This window comes from Gossypium hirsutum, chromosome D11 (genome assembly GCF_007990345.1).
Source record: "Gossypium hirsutum isolate 1008001.06 chromosome D11, Gossypium_hirsutum_v2.1, whole genome shotgun sequence".
NCBI classification, from domain to species: Eukaryota; Viridiplantae; Streptophyta; class Magnoliopsida; order Malvales; family Malvaceae; genus Gossypium; species Gossypium hirsutum.
The window spans coordinates 60865428-60880566 of NC_053447.1; the positions used below are offsets into that span (position 1 = coordinate 60865428).

At 29.1% G+C, this 15139-nt stretch overlaps 1 protein-coding gene across 1 annotated transcript; it reads left to right on the forward strand.

Annotated features, from left to right (window-relative positions):
* The first annotated feature begins 7733 nt into the window (after positions 1-7733).
* LOC107939318 (E3 ubiquitin-protein ligase ATL6) lies at positions 7734-9290 on the forward strand. Its single transcript, XM_016872644.2, has one exon. It carries the CDS (start codon positions 7868-7870, stop codon positions 9155-9157), a length of 1290 nt encoding a protein of 429 aa, XP_016728133.2. The 5' UTR covers positions 7734-7867; the 3' UTR covers positions 9158-9290.
* Positions 9291-15139: the final 5849 nt, after the last annotated feature.

Genomic DNA, 15139 nt, shown 5'->3' on the forward strand with positions numbered 1-15139 from the left:
TTGAAGGCGGTTGACTTGTAGCCACACAAACCGCGATGGAGACAATTGATGAGTCAATGGGCCAGATTTGATAAACCGTCGTTGGCGGGCAATCTGGGGTGGTAAGCCATCATTGTTGAGTAATTCGAGATGGCATGTCATCATTGCCAAGCAACCCAGGATGACATAAATGGATTTGATAAACCGTATTTTTGCAGCAAACAATTCACTTTCTTTTTTTTCTTACTTTTATAATTAAATATATTTAAATAATTAAAATTTTAAAAATTAAGTATATACTCTTGTAATTTTAAAATAATGAAATCAGGTGTCCTTATACTTTGCATCTTGAGAATATATTTGTTATACTATCAAGTAGAGTTGGGGTTATAATAAGTGTATATAAGGTAAAATAAAAAGGAAAATATTTGATACAATGTCTGTGAAATTGTTAGATTCCACAAGTAGAGTCAGACGGTTGACAAGCGTCCTACAAGGTATATAGTAAAATATTAAAATAAATAAATATTTTAAAAAAAGAGGCATATGATAAATTTTTATAGCCACTTTTGAAAAAAAAAGTATACTGTTAGTGTACCAAATACTAACCCATAGTAAAAAATTAATATATATATAATAATAATAATAACTCTACTTATAAAATTAAAACAATGTATTACCAATGCACCAAATACTTACTCTTATATCATTGTTGTCATGTCAGCAATCTTTGCCATATAAGCATGTAGCCTATTACGTTTAATTTATATACATGCTTAATATTTACACCTTTATTTGTTATAACTTCTTTAAAGAGGTAATGAATAGGAAATTATTTACCTTAATTAATTAAAAATGTAAAATGTAAAAGTTTATTTCGAAGGTTCACTTGCGTCCGTATAAAATTAGAGTAGTTTTGTGCATTTTAGTAAATTTGTATACTATTAATATTTTAACAATTTAACCGTTGAATTTATCAAGATATGTGTATTTATCATGTATGTAGATTTTTTTTATCGATATGATATTTTTATCATATCGATTTAAAATATTGTCTACATTAATATATTTAATAGTTAAAGATTTTTTTTTACATAAAACAAATAATTAGAAATTTTGATTATACGCTAAACTTGACGTACACTGTTTACATAAATAAAACACAAAATACGGCGATTGGATTGTTAAAATATTAATAATATAAAAATTATTAAATGATATAAAAGTACTTTAATTTTACTTCAGTATAAATGAATCCCTCCCAAAATATATATTATAAGCAAAAAATATTTATACTTAAAAGATACAATCATTTAATTATTACAAAGTTTTCAAAATTAAAATATCCAGGGTCAATAGTAAAATCTTATTTACTAAAATAAAACCAACTTCATGGATTCAATGTCCCAAAACTCACCACCAAAGGAAAATAGGATCCCACTTTAGTATCTTTGAGGTCTTAGATTCGAATATTATTTTATGTCAATTATATAAATTTTCTTAATTAATTATCTAATTTATTTGTTAGTTAATTATCTCATTCAGTCATTATAATAATTAAATATATTATTTTTTTCTCAAAATTTGTAAGTTTTAATACATTAAAAGAAAAATAATTGGAAATCAATAATGGTAAAATAAAAAAGCAATCCAAATTAGAAACACTAAAACCTTTAACATAATAAAAGCGTTTAAATTTTAATTTGCTTGGCATAAAAATTATTATTAATATAAGAAAACGTAAATTTAAGTGTGAGTCTAAGAAAAAATGTGATCCAAATCTATAATAAAATTATTAAAAAAATACATAAAAAAAGTAAACTAAAAGAAATCAAACTAAACTATTTTTTGGTTAATCCAAGTAGTTAAATTTTGATTTGGTTATTGAAATTAATACCTGCTCGTCATTAAAAAAATATTCTCAACTATTCAACATTTATCAGTAATCATCTCATTAAAATGTAGTTGAATAGAAATTTTATTTTAACATTTATATTAAAAGTAAATAAAAAAAATTTTACCTCTCCCCCCACCCCGTTCACTGTCCCTCCACCGCCTTCCCCCAGCTCCGTCCCCCTCCGTAGTTCAATTGGGCAATGATTTTCTTGAGAGTTGTATCACTCTAATTATCGTTACTTGAGAGCATTCAAGATTTCATTTTCGGCACATACCGAAACTTTCATTCAAACCTCCAAGATTTCATCTTCCTGTCTCTCCCAAAAACTTGTGGGTAGCAAGCATCTGAGTTGAGCATTTCAACTGTACAAATATGAACTACAAAACTCTACCCAAAATCCAATCCCATCGAAAACCAAGCTGAGTCTATTGACGAAGTGCAGCTGGTTGAAAATTAGACTTGAAAAGTCACCATCACACAAATATCCAAAAGCGCAGAGGATCAATCCTTCTTTCATAATAAAAAGTGAAACAATTTTCTAACCATCTCAATCCCATTGCTTAATTACAAAGGATACGTTCTATCATTGCCTCGCTTCTCAAGTCCCCGGCTCCAAACTGTAAACACCAGATTAGGTTGGAGATATATGTTGTTCCGAGTGACAATGTCCAATATATCGGCCCACTGCAGTCGGAGATTCAAATCAATGAATCAGAAGACTTGTTACAGGATGACAAAGGCAGTCTATGTATGGAGAGAGAGGGAGGGGGTAAGAGGGATAGGCATGGGCTGGGGGAGGCAGTGGCGGGACGGTGGATGGGGTGGGGGAAGGGGGTTTTTTTTTTTGTCATTTATTATCGGTATAAATATTAAAATAATTTTTTTATTTAATTATATTTTAATAAGATGATGACATGGAAAAATTTCATTGGCTGACATTGTTTTCTTAACGGCATATATCAGCGTCAGTATCGAAATCAAAATTTAAATACCCAAATTGATAAAAAATAATTTAGATATTTAATTCAAACAAACTTAATAATTTAAGTACCTCCTATTCAATTAAACCGAAAAAATTAGCTTCATAAAATATAATTCAATATGAAATTGGTTAAAAATGTAAATAAATAAGAGATTAAATGCGTTTCAACACACTCTAACTCGTGTCTTTCTGTATAGACAATAATGTCGATACCAACAAAATTAAGACTTAATCAATAATTTATAACAATTAAATTTTAAGCTCTCCCAAAAATATAATAAAACAATATTAGGGGTGCAGGATGAGAGTAACACAATTTAAATCTGTATCAAATGAGTATCTAACAAGAACTTTAACCACGCTCTATACTAGTTAAGATATCCTTAAATATGAAATAATATTTGATATTTTGTCAGTGAAGTTTTTAGGCTACACAAATAGGTCAAAGAGTTGACAAATGTCTTATAGACTATAGTAAAATATTAAAAAAAAAGAAACATTTGATAATTTTTTTTAAAGCTGCTTGTGAAATTAAAAAAAAAAGTAGATTGTCAACTTATCAAACTCTAATGCTTAAAATATTTTATATTTATACATAATTTTATTAAATAGTAAATTAAAAATAACATAAAATAATTATTTAATAAAATAAAAAGAAATTAAAGGCAAATCTGAAATAAGTTTGAATTAATCATTTATAAATATGAATAAATTTGATCTATACTTAAATGCTAAATTAGCCATATATACCAAAAATAAAAGTTTATTAGCTAAATAGGCCCCTTTTTTTTTGAAAATTTATGAAAATAGGCTGTTTTTTGAAAGAGTGTGGGAAAGTGCGCCTAGATGAATGTGCTTTCAAGTTATATTTTGATTTTTTTTAATATAATTAGTTTGTTTGATCAAATGGTTAAATGTTGTGATTTTACTTTTAAATCTCAGGTTTGATTCCTCCCCTACTCACCTTTATATTTTTTATTTCATGTTGTTTCAAGCTTTTTTTTAATTTTAATTTATCTTTTTAATTAATAACTCTTTTATTGATAAAATCAAATAATAAATATGTAATTATATAATAAAAATATATTTTACATATATCATTATCTTAAAAATATTTGAAATTAATAACTCTTTTATATATAATATAAACATTAACTAATTTTTTTGATATATATTTCTTTATGTATAATACTTATATGTCAAATATTTATTTTCTTCACATATATTGTGCGAATGGTGATTTCTAATATTATAAAATGAAATAATTATTTCAAATATTATTATGTTTATATGTGAAATATTTTAAATACACATACAAAAATATATAATACTAAAATTTACTACACTTATGATATGGATTGAAAATAAATATTACACATATAAAAATTATATTTACAAAAAATAATCATATTTTTAATAATTATTTCATTTTATGGATAAAAGGGTTGTTAATTAAAAATATGAATTAAATTTTTTAAAAAAAACTATATATTTGTTAATTAAAATTAATAAGAAAAAAAGCTTGAAACAACATGAAATAAAAATTACAAATGTGTTTAGGAGGGAGTTGAACCTGGGGACTTAAAATTAAAACAACTAACATTTAAACATCTAATCAAACAAACTAATTATACTAAAAAAGTCAAAAAAACAAATATAACTTCAAGGGAAAGCGCTTCCAGTTGGACGCACTTTCCCACTTTCTCTCCAAAGACGATCTATTTCTCTAATTTTTTAAAAATTCAATCTATTTAACCAATAAACATTTATTTTTGACAAGTATAAATTATATTAACCTACTATAATAGCTTCATCCATGGCTTAACCTATAAATGCTTCTCCTATGAACCCAATAGGGCATTATTTTCATATAAATCTATAATATTAGATGCAATTGATTTTAGAACTTCACAAATTTTAACAATTAACCATGATTAGTTTATAAATTAACAATTAACCATGATTCGCTTTCATTTCAACTTGAAATAGGCCCAAAATATAATAGGAAAAATGCACAATTACAACTCCTATGTCCAAAAGGCCCAAGCTGTTATGGACCTATGTTTATATGGTTCTAGCTTTTGGGCCATCCAACATGCAAGTCACTGAACTCTAAAATCTTACATCAAATTTACTCTTTTTTTTTTTTAATTCAAGAAGACATGAGTTCGAATGAATTTATTTAAGGGTTGGAAAGAGATTATAGGTAATTTTAGGAACTGTATAAAGAAAACTTAATAGCTAAAGTATGTAATAAGTCCTTGTACTTTTTAAAAATTTAAAATTTAGTCTTTATACTTTTATTTCTAGTATTTTAGTCCCTCTACTTTTAGGTTTCAAAAAATTTATATCTAAATGTTAAAACTGTTAATTTTTTTATTAAATTTATTGTGTGATATTTTGAAATAAAAAAATCACTTGGTAGTCATGTAAATTAAAAAATTGATATTGTAATGACTTGAATTAACAAAAAAAAATAACAATGTGAACAGTTGAACCTGAAATTTAAAATCTAAAAAATAGATAAACTAAATTCTAGGAAATAAAAATACAATGACTAAATTCTAAAATTTTAAAGAATACAAAGACTTATGACATATTTTAACCAAATTTAATATGATATTTACCAATATAAATTTTCAGTCTTTGGTGTAATCTATTAGACAAAAGGATTTTAAAAATCAATTTAAAGCTATATATAGGTGAATGTAACTAGCAAGTCTTTTTATTATAGGGACTAGATCAAATTAGTCCATCTATTATTAAATTGATCAATTTAATTTATATATTATAAAAACGAAACAAATAAGGTTAAAATAGAATAGAATTACCATTTACTATTTAAAATATGTCATTTATTGTTTAATAGAATTATGTTTTCAAAACTTCTTATGATTCCGTAGATAAAATATTTTGTTTAGAGTTCAATAATAAATGAAAAAAAATTATTTTTCATGTAATTTTTAAACAATAAATGGTAAGTCTATGGTGATTTAATTTTCATTTAATCTATTTAATAATATAAGGACCAAGTTAATCTAAGGTAAGCTCAGAGGCGAATCTAGGGGGGCTAGCAAGGGCCCCGACCCCCCTAAAATGGAAAATTGTTGTTTTGGTCCTTTAAAAAAATTTAAATTTTAAATTAGTAAAGGTAAAATTGTACTTAATTTGGCCCCCTTAAAATTATGAAAATTTAATTTAATCCTCTAAAAATGATAAGACATAGACTATTAAAAATTAAAATTTTATTTATGCCCCCCTAAAAAAATTTATAGGCTTCCCCCCTAGGCAAGCTATTAAAATAGTCACTTTTGTTTGCCTTAAATTATATTTTAGTCATTTATGTTTGAAATTTTACATTTTAGTCACTTACGTTATCGTTTTGTTACGAAGTAGTCACTCTACCATTAAGCCTTGTTACCTCCCTAACAGCAATCCTACATGGCTGTCCAAATAAGTTTTAAATGTCAACTTAGATGTCCAACTAGGAGGAGAATAGTTTTTTCAGTCAAAATGGAAAAGAAAACTAAAAGAAAAATGAGACGAACGATTTTTCTTTTCCAGTTCAAGGTGTAATGAATTAAATTTATTTAATTAAAAACCTATCCTCGTCTCAATTAAAAATCCAAGTTGGCATTTAAAACCCATTTGGATTGCCACGTAGGATTGCCATTAGAGAGATAACGGAGCTTAACGAAAGAGTGACCACTTCGTAACAAAACGATAACGTAAGTGACTAAAACATAACATTTCAAACATAAATGACTAAAATATAATCTGAAACAAACAAAAATGACTATTTTTATGATTTACCTTTTAATATAATACCTAGAGTGAATTTATAGGTATTCACCTATATATAAAACACTATAACTTCTGTGGATTGCTTGACTTGTCATAATATATATATTATTAAGAATTTAGAACATATATGGAATTTGAAATTTCAAATGCTAAATTGAAAAAATTACATGATTTAACATATTTTCTAAATATGGGTTTGCACGATATGAGTTTATTTACATGGTGGCGCGAATTCACATCGTGATGTCCATAGAAAGATGTGTGAAGACCTCACATGTAAACTCAAAGTACGAACAACGTAGAGTACGAGTCAAAACTCAATTAAATAATCAAATAGCGGATCAATAATAATGAATACCAATATTGACATTTATTTTACGGATGAAATTATACCATTTTTCTTGGATCTTACATATTTAGTTTTGAAATTTATTCTTTGTATGTTTATAAAGTTTCAAATTTTCAATCTCGTGTCAGTATATTTTATTTTATATGATAGGGATAAGGAAAATTGTGTGACAAACCATTTTTTATTAGATTATATACACTAATTTTTTAGAAAAAAGAATGAGAAATTGAAAACATTCAATTTTGATAATAAATAAATAAATTTATTAAAATGTGAAAAGAAAAGAAGAAAAAGAAAATATTTATTTTTTCAGTCAAATCAAAATGTTGGGTGACCTGACTTGTTCAATATATAAAACCTTTTCATTTATACTCTGAATTTTCTTCTCAGCCATTTGGAGTTGGTTAAAATATTTTCTTAATTAATTAATTAAAATAACATCAAGGGTAGAGTCGGGGTAAATAAAAATTTTAGATCAAACATGTACAAGGCTAATGAAAATAAGATGTTATTTTTAGTAAGAAGGTTCATTCTTTTCATTAATAAAAAAAAAAAATTCATTTTTGGATTTGAAGAAGCAAGGTACTCTTTATATTTAGAATCTTTAATTTGGACTTACTTGCATGATTATTTTTACTTTTTTTTCTTTTTGAAATCAGATTCGAAAGAATCACAAATTTGCTTTATAAAAAAAAGCCCTAACCCCAGCAATTTCTTGCGGCCTTCCTTACAGTCCAACTGGAAACCAATTCCATGATGCCTTTGAACCGACTAAAAACAACTCAAAATAAATGGTAAAAAAAAAAAATCCCAAAAGTCTGCTTTTACTTGGGAAGCTTCCTCCATCGTCAAACAAATGACTCAGCCATCCCTTCCATTGTGGCTGCCCTCAATGAAACACCGTAGAAATCAACTCCATATTTGGAATTGGACCCACCCCTTTTTCTTCTTCTTCTTCCTCTCATTTAAAACCCCACTGCCTTGTTTTTCTCTCACTCTCTCATCCCTCTCCAATGCTCCTTTCCTCACCATGTCGCACACCACCCACCATGGAGTCTTCTCGCTTTTCTTCTTGCTCTTCCTGCTCCTCTCTCCGCCGCCTTCCGTCGCACAGAACTTCAACCAAGACGAAGAAAATTACGCTCGTTTCAGCCCTTCCATGGCCGTAATCATCGTCGTTTTGATCGCCGCTTTGTTCTTCGTGGGTCTTTTCGCCATTTATATTCGGAATTGTTCCGACGTCTACACCAACAGACAGAGCATCCGCCCCGTCGCCGGGCGTTCAATGCGCGGCACTCGTGGGCTGGACGCGTCGGTGATCGAGACTTTCCCTATCATGGTTTACTCCGAAGTTAAGGGTCATAAGATCGGCAAGGGAGCCTTGGAGTGCGCGGTTTGCTTGAACGAATTCGAAGACGACGAAACGCTGCGTTTGATACCCAAATGCGACCATGTTTTCCACCCTGAATGTATCGACGCTTGGTTAGCTTCTCATACCACTTGCCCCGTTTGTAGAGCCAATCTCGTTCCTCAACCAGGTGACCCCGTGAGTCAACTCACTGCATTAAATGACACTGCCGTCGAGTCAGACCTTGAGGCTCAGAACAATGGCAGTAACTCAGAACCGGAAGAAGAAAGGAGCATAAATAACAACGCTGTTAATTGTCAGGTAGAGGCCCAAGTGGCTTCCGAGGTTGAAGTGAATAATTTGAACGTAACTTTAAATAGGAACCGTACACGTGGATCAAGATCTGGCCGTCCACGTAAACTTTCTTTCTTGCGATCTCACTCGACCGGACATTCTTTGGTCCAACCAGGCGAGAATACAGATCGATTCACTTTACGGTTACCGGTTGATGTTCGAAAACAGTTAATGAACCGAAAATTGAATCGGGCGACAAGCTTGGTGTTGCCTAGGGAAAGGAGTTCACGCCGAGGGTACCGAGCAACAGAAGATGGAGGGAGTAATAGAGGGAAACTGGACCGTGGTGCCAAATCGGACAGGTGGGTTTTTAGTATGACACCACCGTTTTTTAATAGAGCATCCTCTGTGAAATCACTAAAGGTGGCTGCGCATGATGGTGAAGGAACCTCAAATAATTTGCCGGTTGGAGCGATGGCTAACTCAAGCCGTCCTCCGGTTTAGAAGGTTTATTTATCTGAATAATTTATCAATTGCCATATCATAACTTAAAAGCCTTGTGCTTTGTGTAGATATGTACATTGTTTATGCAAATGATTTCTTCATTATTAATCCAATTTTGGTTTATTGATTTTAATTCGGTTTTCAATAGCATATCAAACCAAGTCATTAGGAAGTTGAGGTTTCCCAATTTATATCTTATTTATTTACCTTATTTTCTTAATAAAAATATGATTTTATATTAGAATCTAATAAAAAAATGATCTAAATGAAATTTTATTAAACTCGGGTGACTAAAATGAATGTACAATAAATTACCTTTCTCGAAATGAAAACATTTCTTTATAGTAGTGCCCTTATTACAAACTTCTTTTTCAGTGCCAAAAATAAAAATTTATGAAAGTTTTTCTTTATGAAATTTATTAATAGCATATCTAACCTTAAATGCAGTGTCCAAAGGATGTCCCGTTTTTATCACCATTAGTTAATACGTTGGGTAAAAGCAATTGAGTCCAAATATGAAAGCAAAATTGGAGCTAAACATCATGAATTGGAAAAAACCTGAAACTTCTACAAAATTTGACTGACTATGAAAAAACTCAGGTAATTTTATGATTTTAATCCTTCTATTATGCCCAAATTTGTAATTTTATAGTTAGTTACTTATAATTATCACTTTTAAATATTCAAATACTTTTTTTTCTTAAAAATATGCTTTCCAACTTATCATCTCGATATCGATTTTTTTCTTAATAGAGTTATTTAAAAAAAATCCGCACCAATACTTTAACTAAAAATTTTGAACAGTGTTAACTATTTGAATTAATTGATAACATCATAAAAATAGTCACCTTTGTTTGCCTTATATCACATTTTAGTCACTTATGTATGAAATGTTATGTTTCCGTCACTTACGTTATCATTTTGTTACGAAGTGGTCGCTCTACCATTAAACTCTGTTACCTTCCTAACGACAGTTCTACGTGACAATACAAATGAATTTTAATGCCAACTTAGATGTCCAGTCGTTGGGATAGAAATAGGTTTTTAATTAAATAAATTTAATTTGAATTGCCACGTAAGGCATCTAAGTTGGCATTTAAAACCCATTTGGACTGCCATATATGATCACTATTAGGGAGGTAGTGGAGCTTAACGGTAGAGTGACCACTTCGTAACAAGACGATAATGTAAGTGACTAAAACATAACATTTCAAACATAAGTGACTAAAATATAATCCGAGGCAAAAAAAAAGTGACTATTTTTGTAGTTTACTCGAAAAATAGATTGTCTAAATTATATCAAATTAAACTAAAAAATTAAATTTATAATTAAGAGACTAAAACCATAAATTAACCCAAAGATCATAATCATATAATATTTCAAGGTTTGAATTGTATAATTGTTTTAATTTTTGGGAAAGTGCTTCTTTTGAATTATAAAAAAGGTATGCTCTTATCAACATATATTAAGCTAGGCTTCATCAACACATACACCTCTTTTTCCTTGGGCTACAATAAACAACTTAAACATATATATATATATATCTTCTTGTTGATAAAACTAAACTTCAATATGCTATACTTCTTTACTGTATATATATATAAATAGCTCTAAATGGTTACTTTGGTAGTACGCGTATTGGCATAACTTGGTTGCCAGCTATTTTATTTGCTTGAAAGCTCAGTAAAGTTGTACTCTTTTAAAATCATGATTGATGATTCCATATGAAGAGAATCCCATTAAAAGAAAGAGCTTCTCTCAGCTTTCATTTTCACCCTCCATATCCTTCATGCTGCCTTTTGTGGTGTCTACCATAGCTGTCAGAATCTCAAATTTGCCAAGAATATTAGAAAGTCTTTAAACAACATTCATATCACTTGGATTAGCTACTTAGTGTTGCTTAAAAGCTTTCGTCTATATTTGTACCATTCGGAGGTTCGAGATGCAATTTTGATCTTCCTTAATTAAAAGTGGAGGATAGAACTTTGAAAATATGTAGCACTCTAAAGAAGACACTACTTAATTTACGTGATACAAGACTCATTTACCATGTGATGACATTGAAAATGTATACTACTCTAAAGAAGGCACTACTTGATTTATGCGATATGAGAATGACTTAATATGTGACCAGTCTTATCATCATAAATCTACATTAATGTAATTAGTTGATAAAAAGATTAAACTTTTATTTTTGGTTGTTGATGCTTGGATCAGACAAGGGAGGAGCTGTGGTGGTGACTGACGACAGTTCACTAGGCTTGAGGTTGGGTGAAGAGTCGCTGTAGGTGATGTATCATGTGGTGGTTTGGAAGTTGAGATGGAAAGGAGAGAGAGAGAGAGTCCCCTCGTATTTCGAGGTGAGACGTTGGCTTATATACTTGGGTTGGAATCTCAATGTGCAACGCATCATTCGACTATAGGTGACCAAAGGTGGTAAAGATTTGACATGACAAGTCTAAATAAGACAATTAAGGTGACAATAAATAGGTTGTCAATCATGTTGAATGGACTTAATGTCGTAAATGATGATTGAGGCCTATCTGTGTCGCTTGACTCTGAGGAGCCTTCTTGAATAATTTTCTCAAATAGTTCTAAAGGAGGATTTTTGCGGAAGGATTGTCCTCTAGAGATGGTGTTTGTCCTAATTTTCGAAAAGTGATATTTGAGGGTTCTAAGATATTGTCTCGAAGTGTAGGGTTAGGGGCAAAGCCAAAATGAAAAAAAAATTATTTAGGTCATTTTATATTGTATAAAATTTTAAATTAATAAAGGTATAATTACACTTTGTCCTCCAAAAATGATTAAATTTTAATTTAACCATTTAAAAATTATAAATATATATACTATTAAAATGGTGAAATTATATTTTTACTATCATAAAAATATATAATTTAATTCAGGTCCCTAAAAAAAATTTCTAACTTAGTATTTCAAATTATGAAAATTAACAACACAACTTTGGTTAAATGTATGGTCAACAACTTGCCTAAAATTTGGCTGCTCCGGCATTTTACATGTATGTATAATTTTGGTCGCTAGCAGCCGGTCGAGCGTTTACTAATATCATATTTGGGAAAGATATAGCATACCTTTCATTTTATTTAGCTCACCTGGTGTAAAAATGCGCCTTTTATGACTGAATTTGAAATTTAGTCCTGTGTTAAATTTTAAAACTTAAGTTTTTTTTTAATTAAAAAAATAGTTTTTTTAAAAAAATTATAATCTACTCATTAAATTATAAATATTTTTACCAGAATTTGTATTTTATATATTGATTAAACTACCTTCATATGACATGATATATGATTAAGGTTTTTAGAATTAGATTGGTGGTCGAACTGGTTATATCACTGGTTTATTCAATTCGATTAAATAAATTATTATAAAAATTAAAAAAAATAGAGAAAATTGATTTAAATAGTTCAAATCATCGGTTCAGTTGATTTTTTTAGCCCAAATCAATTTGTTCAAGGTTCAACCCGTCAGGGGCATAATTAGGGGGTTGGCCCTCTAAAATAGAAAATTTGATAAAAATTTGGTCCCCTAAAAAATGATAAAATTTGATTTAATCCTTTAAAAATTATAAAGATATAGGCTATTAAAAGAGTGAAATTGTATTTTTACTATCGTAAAAATTATAATTTAATTTTAGCCCCTAAAAAATTTTCTGGTTTCACCCCTGCAACTAGTCCAATCTATTATTTTCGGTTGATTTCAAATCCAATTGGTTGGATTCGAATCTAAAAATAATGCATTTAATTGATGAAAAATAATGTTAAGATAATTTTTTTCTTAATGAAAATACTAACAATGCGAATAATTGAATTGAGATTTCTAAATAAAAATGTAAAAAAGAAAAATAAAAAAGATTAAAATTTAAATATTATCAATATAAGGAGTGATATAAAATTTTGACCACAAACGACAGAGAATCGAAGCCATGTTAAACTTGAATGGATGCTAAGAGGAAGCTATGAATGCTAGTTTTATATTCGACGCCCTATTAGTTAGGGAATTTGATACTTCTAGAATATAAACTTATATAGTAATAATTATCAAAGTTTGACTTTAAAACAAAAACAACAAAAAAGAAAAAAATGATTGGTATTCATATATATACATATATATATTCAAGATATTTATTAGAACGAACTCAGTTATTAATTTTTCATATTTATAGGTCCGTTAAGGAGTAAATGCTGACTATAAGTTTTAAAATTATTTCATACTCGTTACAAGAGTTGAACCTTCGACCAATATTAGTTAAAGTAAGAATGGCTCTTACCATCTCATTTAATTCTCGTAATTATAGTTTATATTTTTTTTTTATTTACAATAATTACATCGTGACTAAAAAAATTTATAAAACCACTAATTTCAAACAAATAAAAAGAAAAAAGATATTATATTATCATGACTAAAAATAATTCCAAACACGTACAAATCAAAAGAGAACGAGTCTTCCAAAATTTTGATAAAAAAGTTGGCCATGTAAGATACGTAAGAAGATTTAAGTTGATTAAATTATTAGCACAGCAGTGGCAGTGGATAATGATGTTTTAAAAAGTTGTATGGAACCCAAAACAAATTTTAATTAGGATTATGCTACTCTGACAATATGATTAAAATATCAGGCGAATCGCCCAAACCTCATTAAAATTTTAAGTGTCTCTAAATTCTAAATAACTCCTCAAATTTTATAATTGAATCTTTAAATTATCAAAATAATATAATTCTTCCATCATCCTAGTCATTAGTTTGAGTGTTCTATTCAGAGATTTTCTACTCATTTAGGAAGTGTTTTTAAAGTGTCATTTGCTCAAAATTGACGAATCCCACAACACGTCCAGTATTACTCTTGATGGAGGATTTTGTCTCCCAACTATGCTGAGATTTTAAGTGCTTGAAGAGGCATTAGTGGTGGATTCACAAAGTAAGAACACTTCACTTACAAAGAGTAGTGTGCTTTTTTTTTTTTGTTATGCAAGTATTTTACCACTTGGGCTAATAATGTTAAATGTCATATCAGATTTGATATGAAACTTATTTAAAAAACGTGAATCAAAATTTAAATACATATGTATCTACTTCATAAATAACTTATATCTTATGTGTGTTGTTAAAATTTACGAGAGTTATTATCTTTTAACATGACAGATCTAAATTGTTCATATAATATACACCAAAGTTTATTTACATGAATGAGACCATATAATTCAAAAAAAATAAAGATACAAGAAATACCTACCATCGACAAAAAAGGACAAGCTTTGTCAACATGAACAAAAGTTTCAGCTTCAGCAAGAATAGAACAATTCCAACACATCGACAACCAACTTTGTTATAACTCAAATACGACATGTCTAGGGCAACTATAAGCACCTATGAGAACTAGCCTTGGAGGGTCCAAAGTTGTCACAACTCAAGCATGACATATTTAGGGGATTGCAAGCACCTATCATGATAAGAGAACCATCCTCGAAAGGTCCAAAAGTAGCAAGCATAATCAATAAGAAAATTGAGCCTCCACAAAGCTAAAGAGGATGACAACAAATCTATCCCTAAAAGCACTTGAATATGGAAATACTATTTGCAAAACTAAAACTTGGATATGATAGGACAAGACAAGACAAATTCACCGTTTCATAAGAAAAGCGAAGACTTATTAGATAAAAGGAAAAACAAAAACAAAAAACTCGTAAGACTTAAAACAATGACTCCAAATCAATATGTGAAATCATTTCATATTTCAAAATATCTTCAAAATAGGAACAAATCAAGGAGCCGATGAAGAGCCACCATTCAAGAGCCAACCCATTTTCCAAGAGGAATTGTTGGTGGCTAATAAAGATTCAGTGATGACAGACACCAACATCTCTCCGTCACAACCCATGAAAGTAGAAAAGATAACATCAACAAACTAAAGAAAGGGAAGACACTTGGAGTGAAGTAGGAGAAAAGCATGGAGATCGGAGATG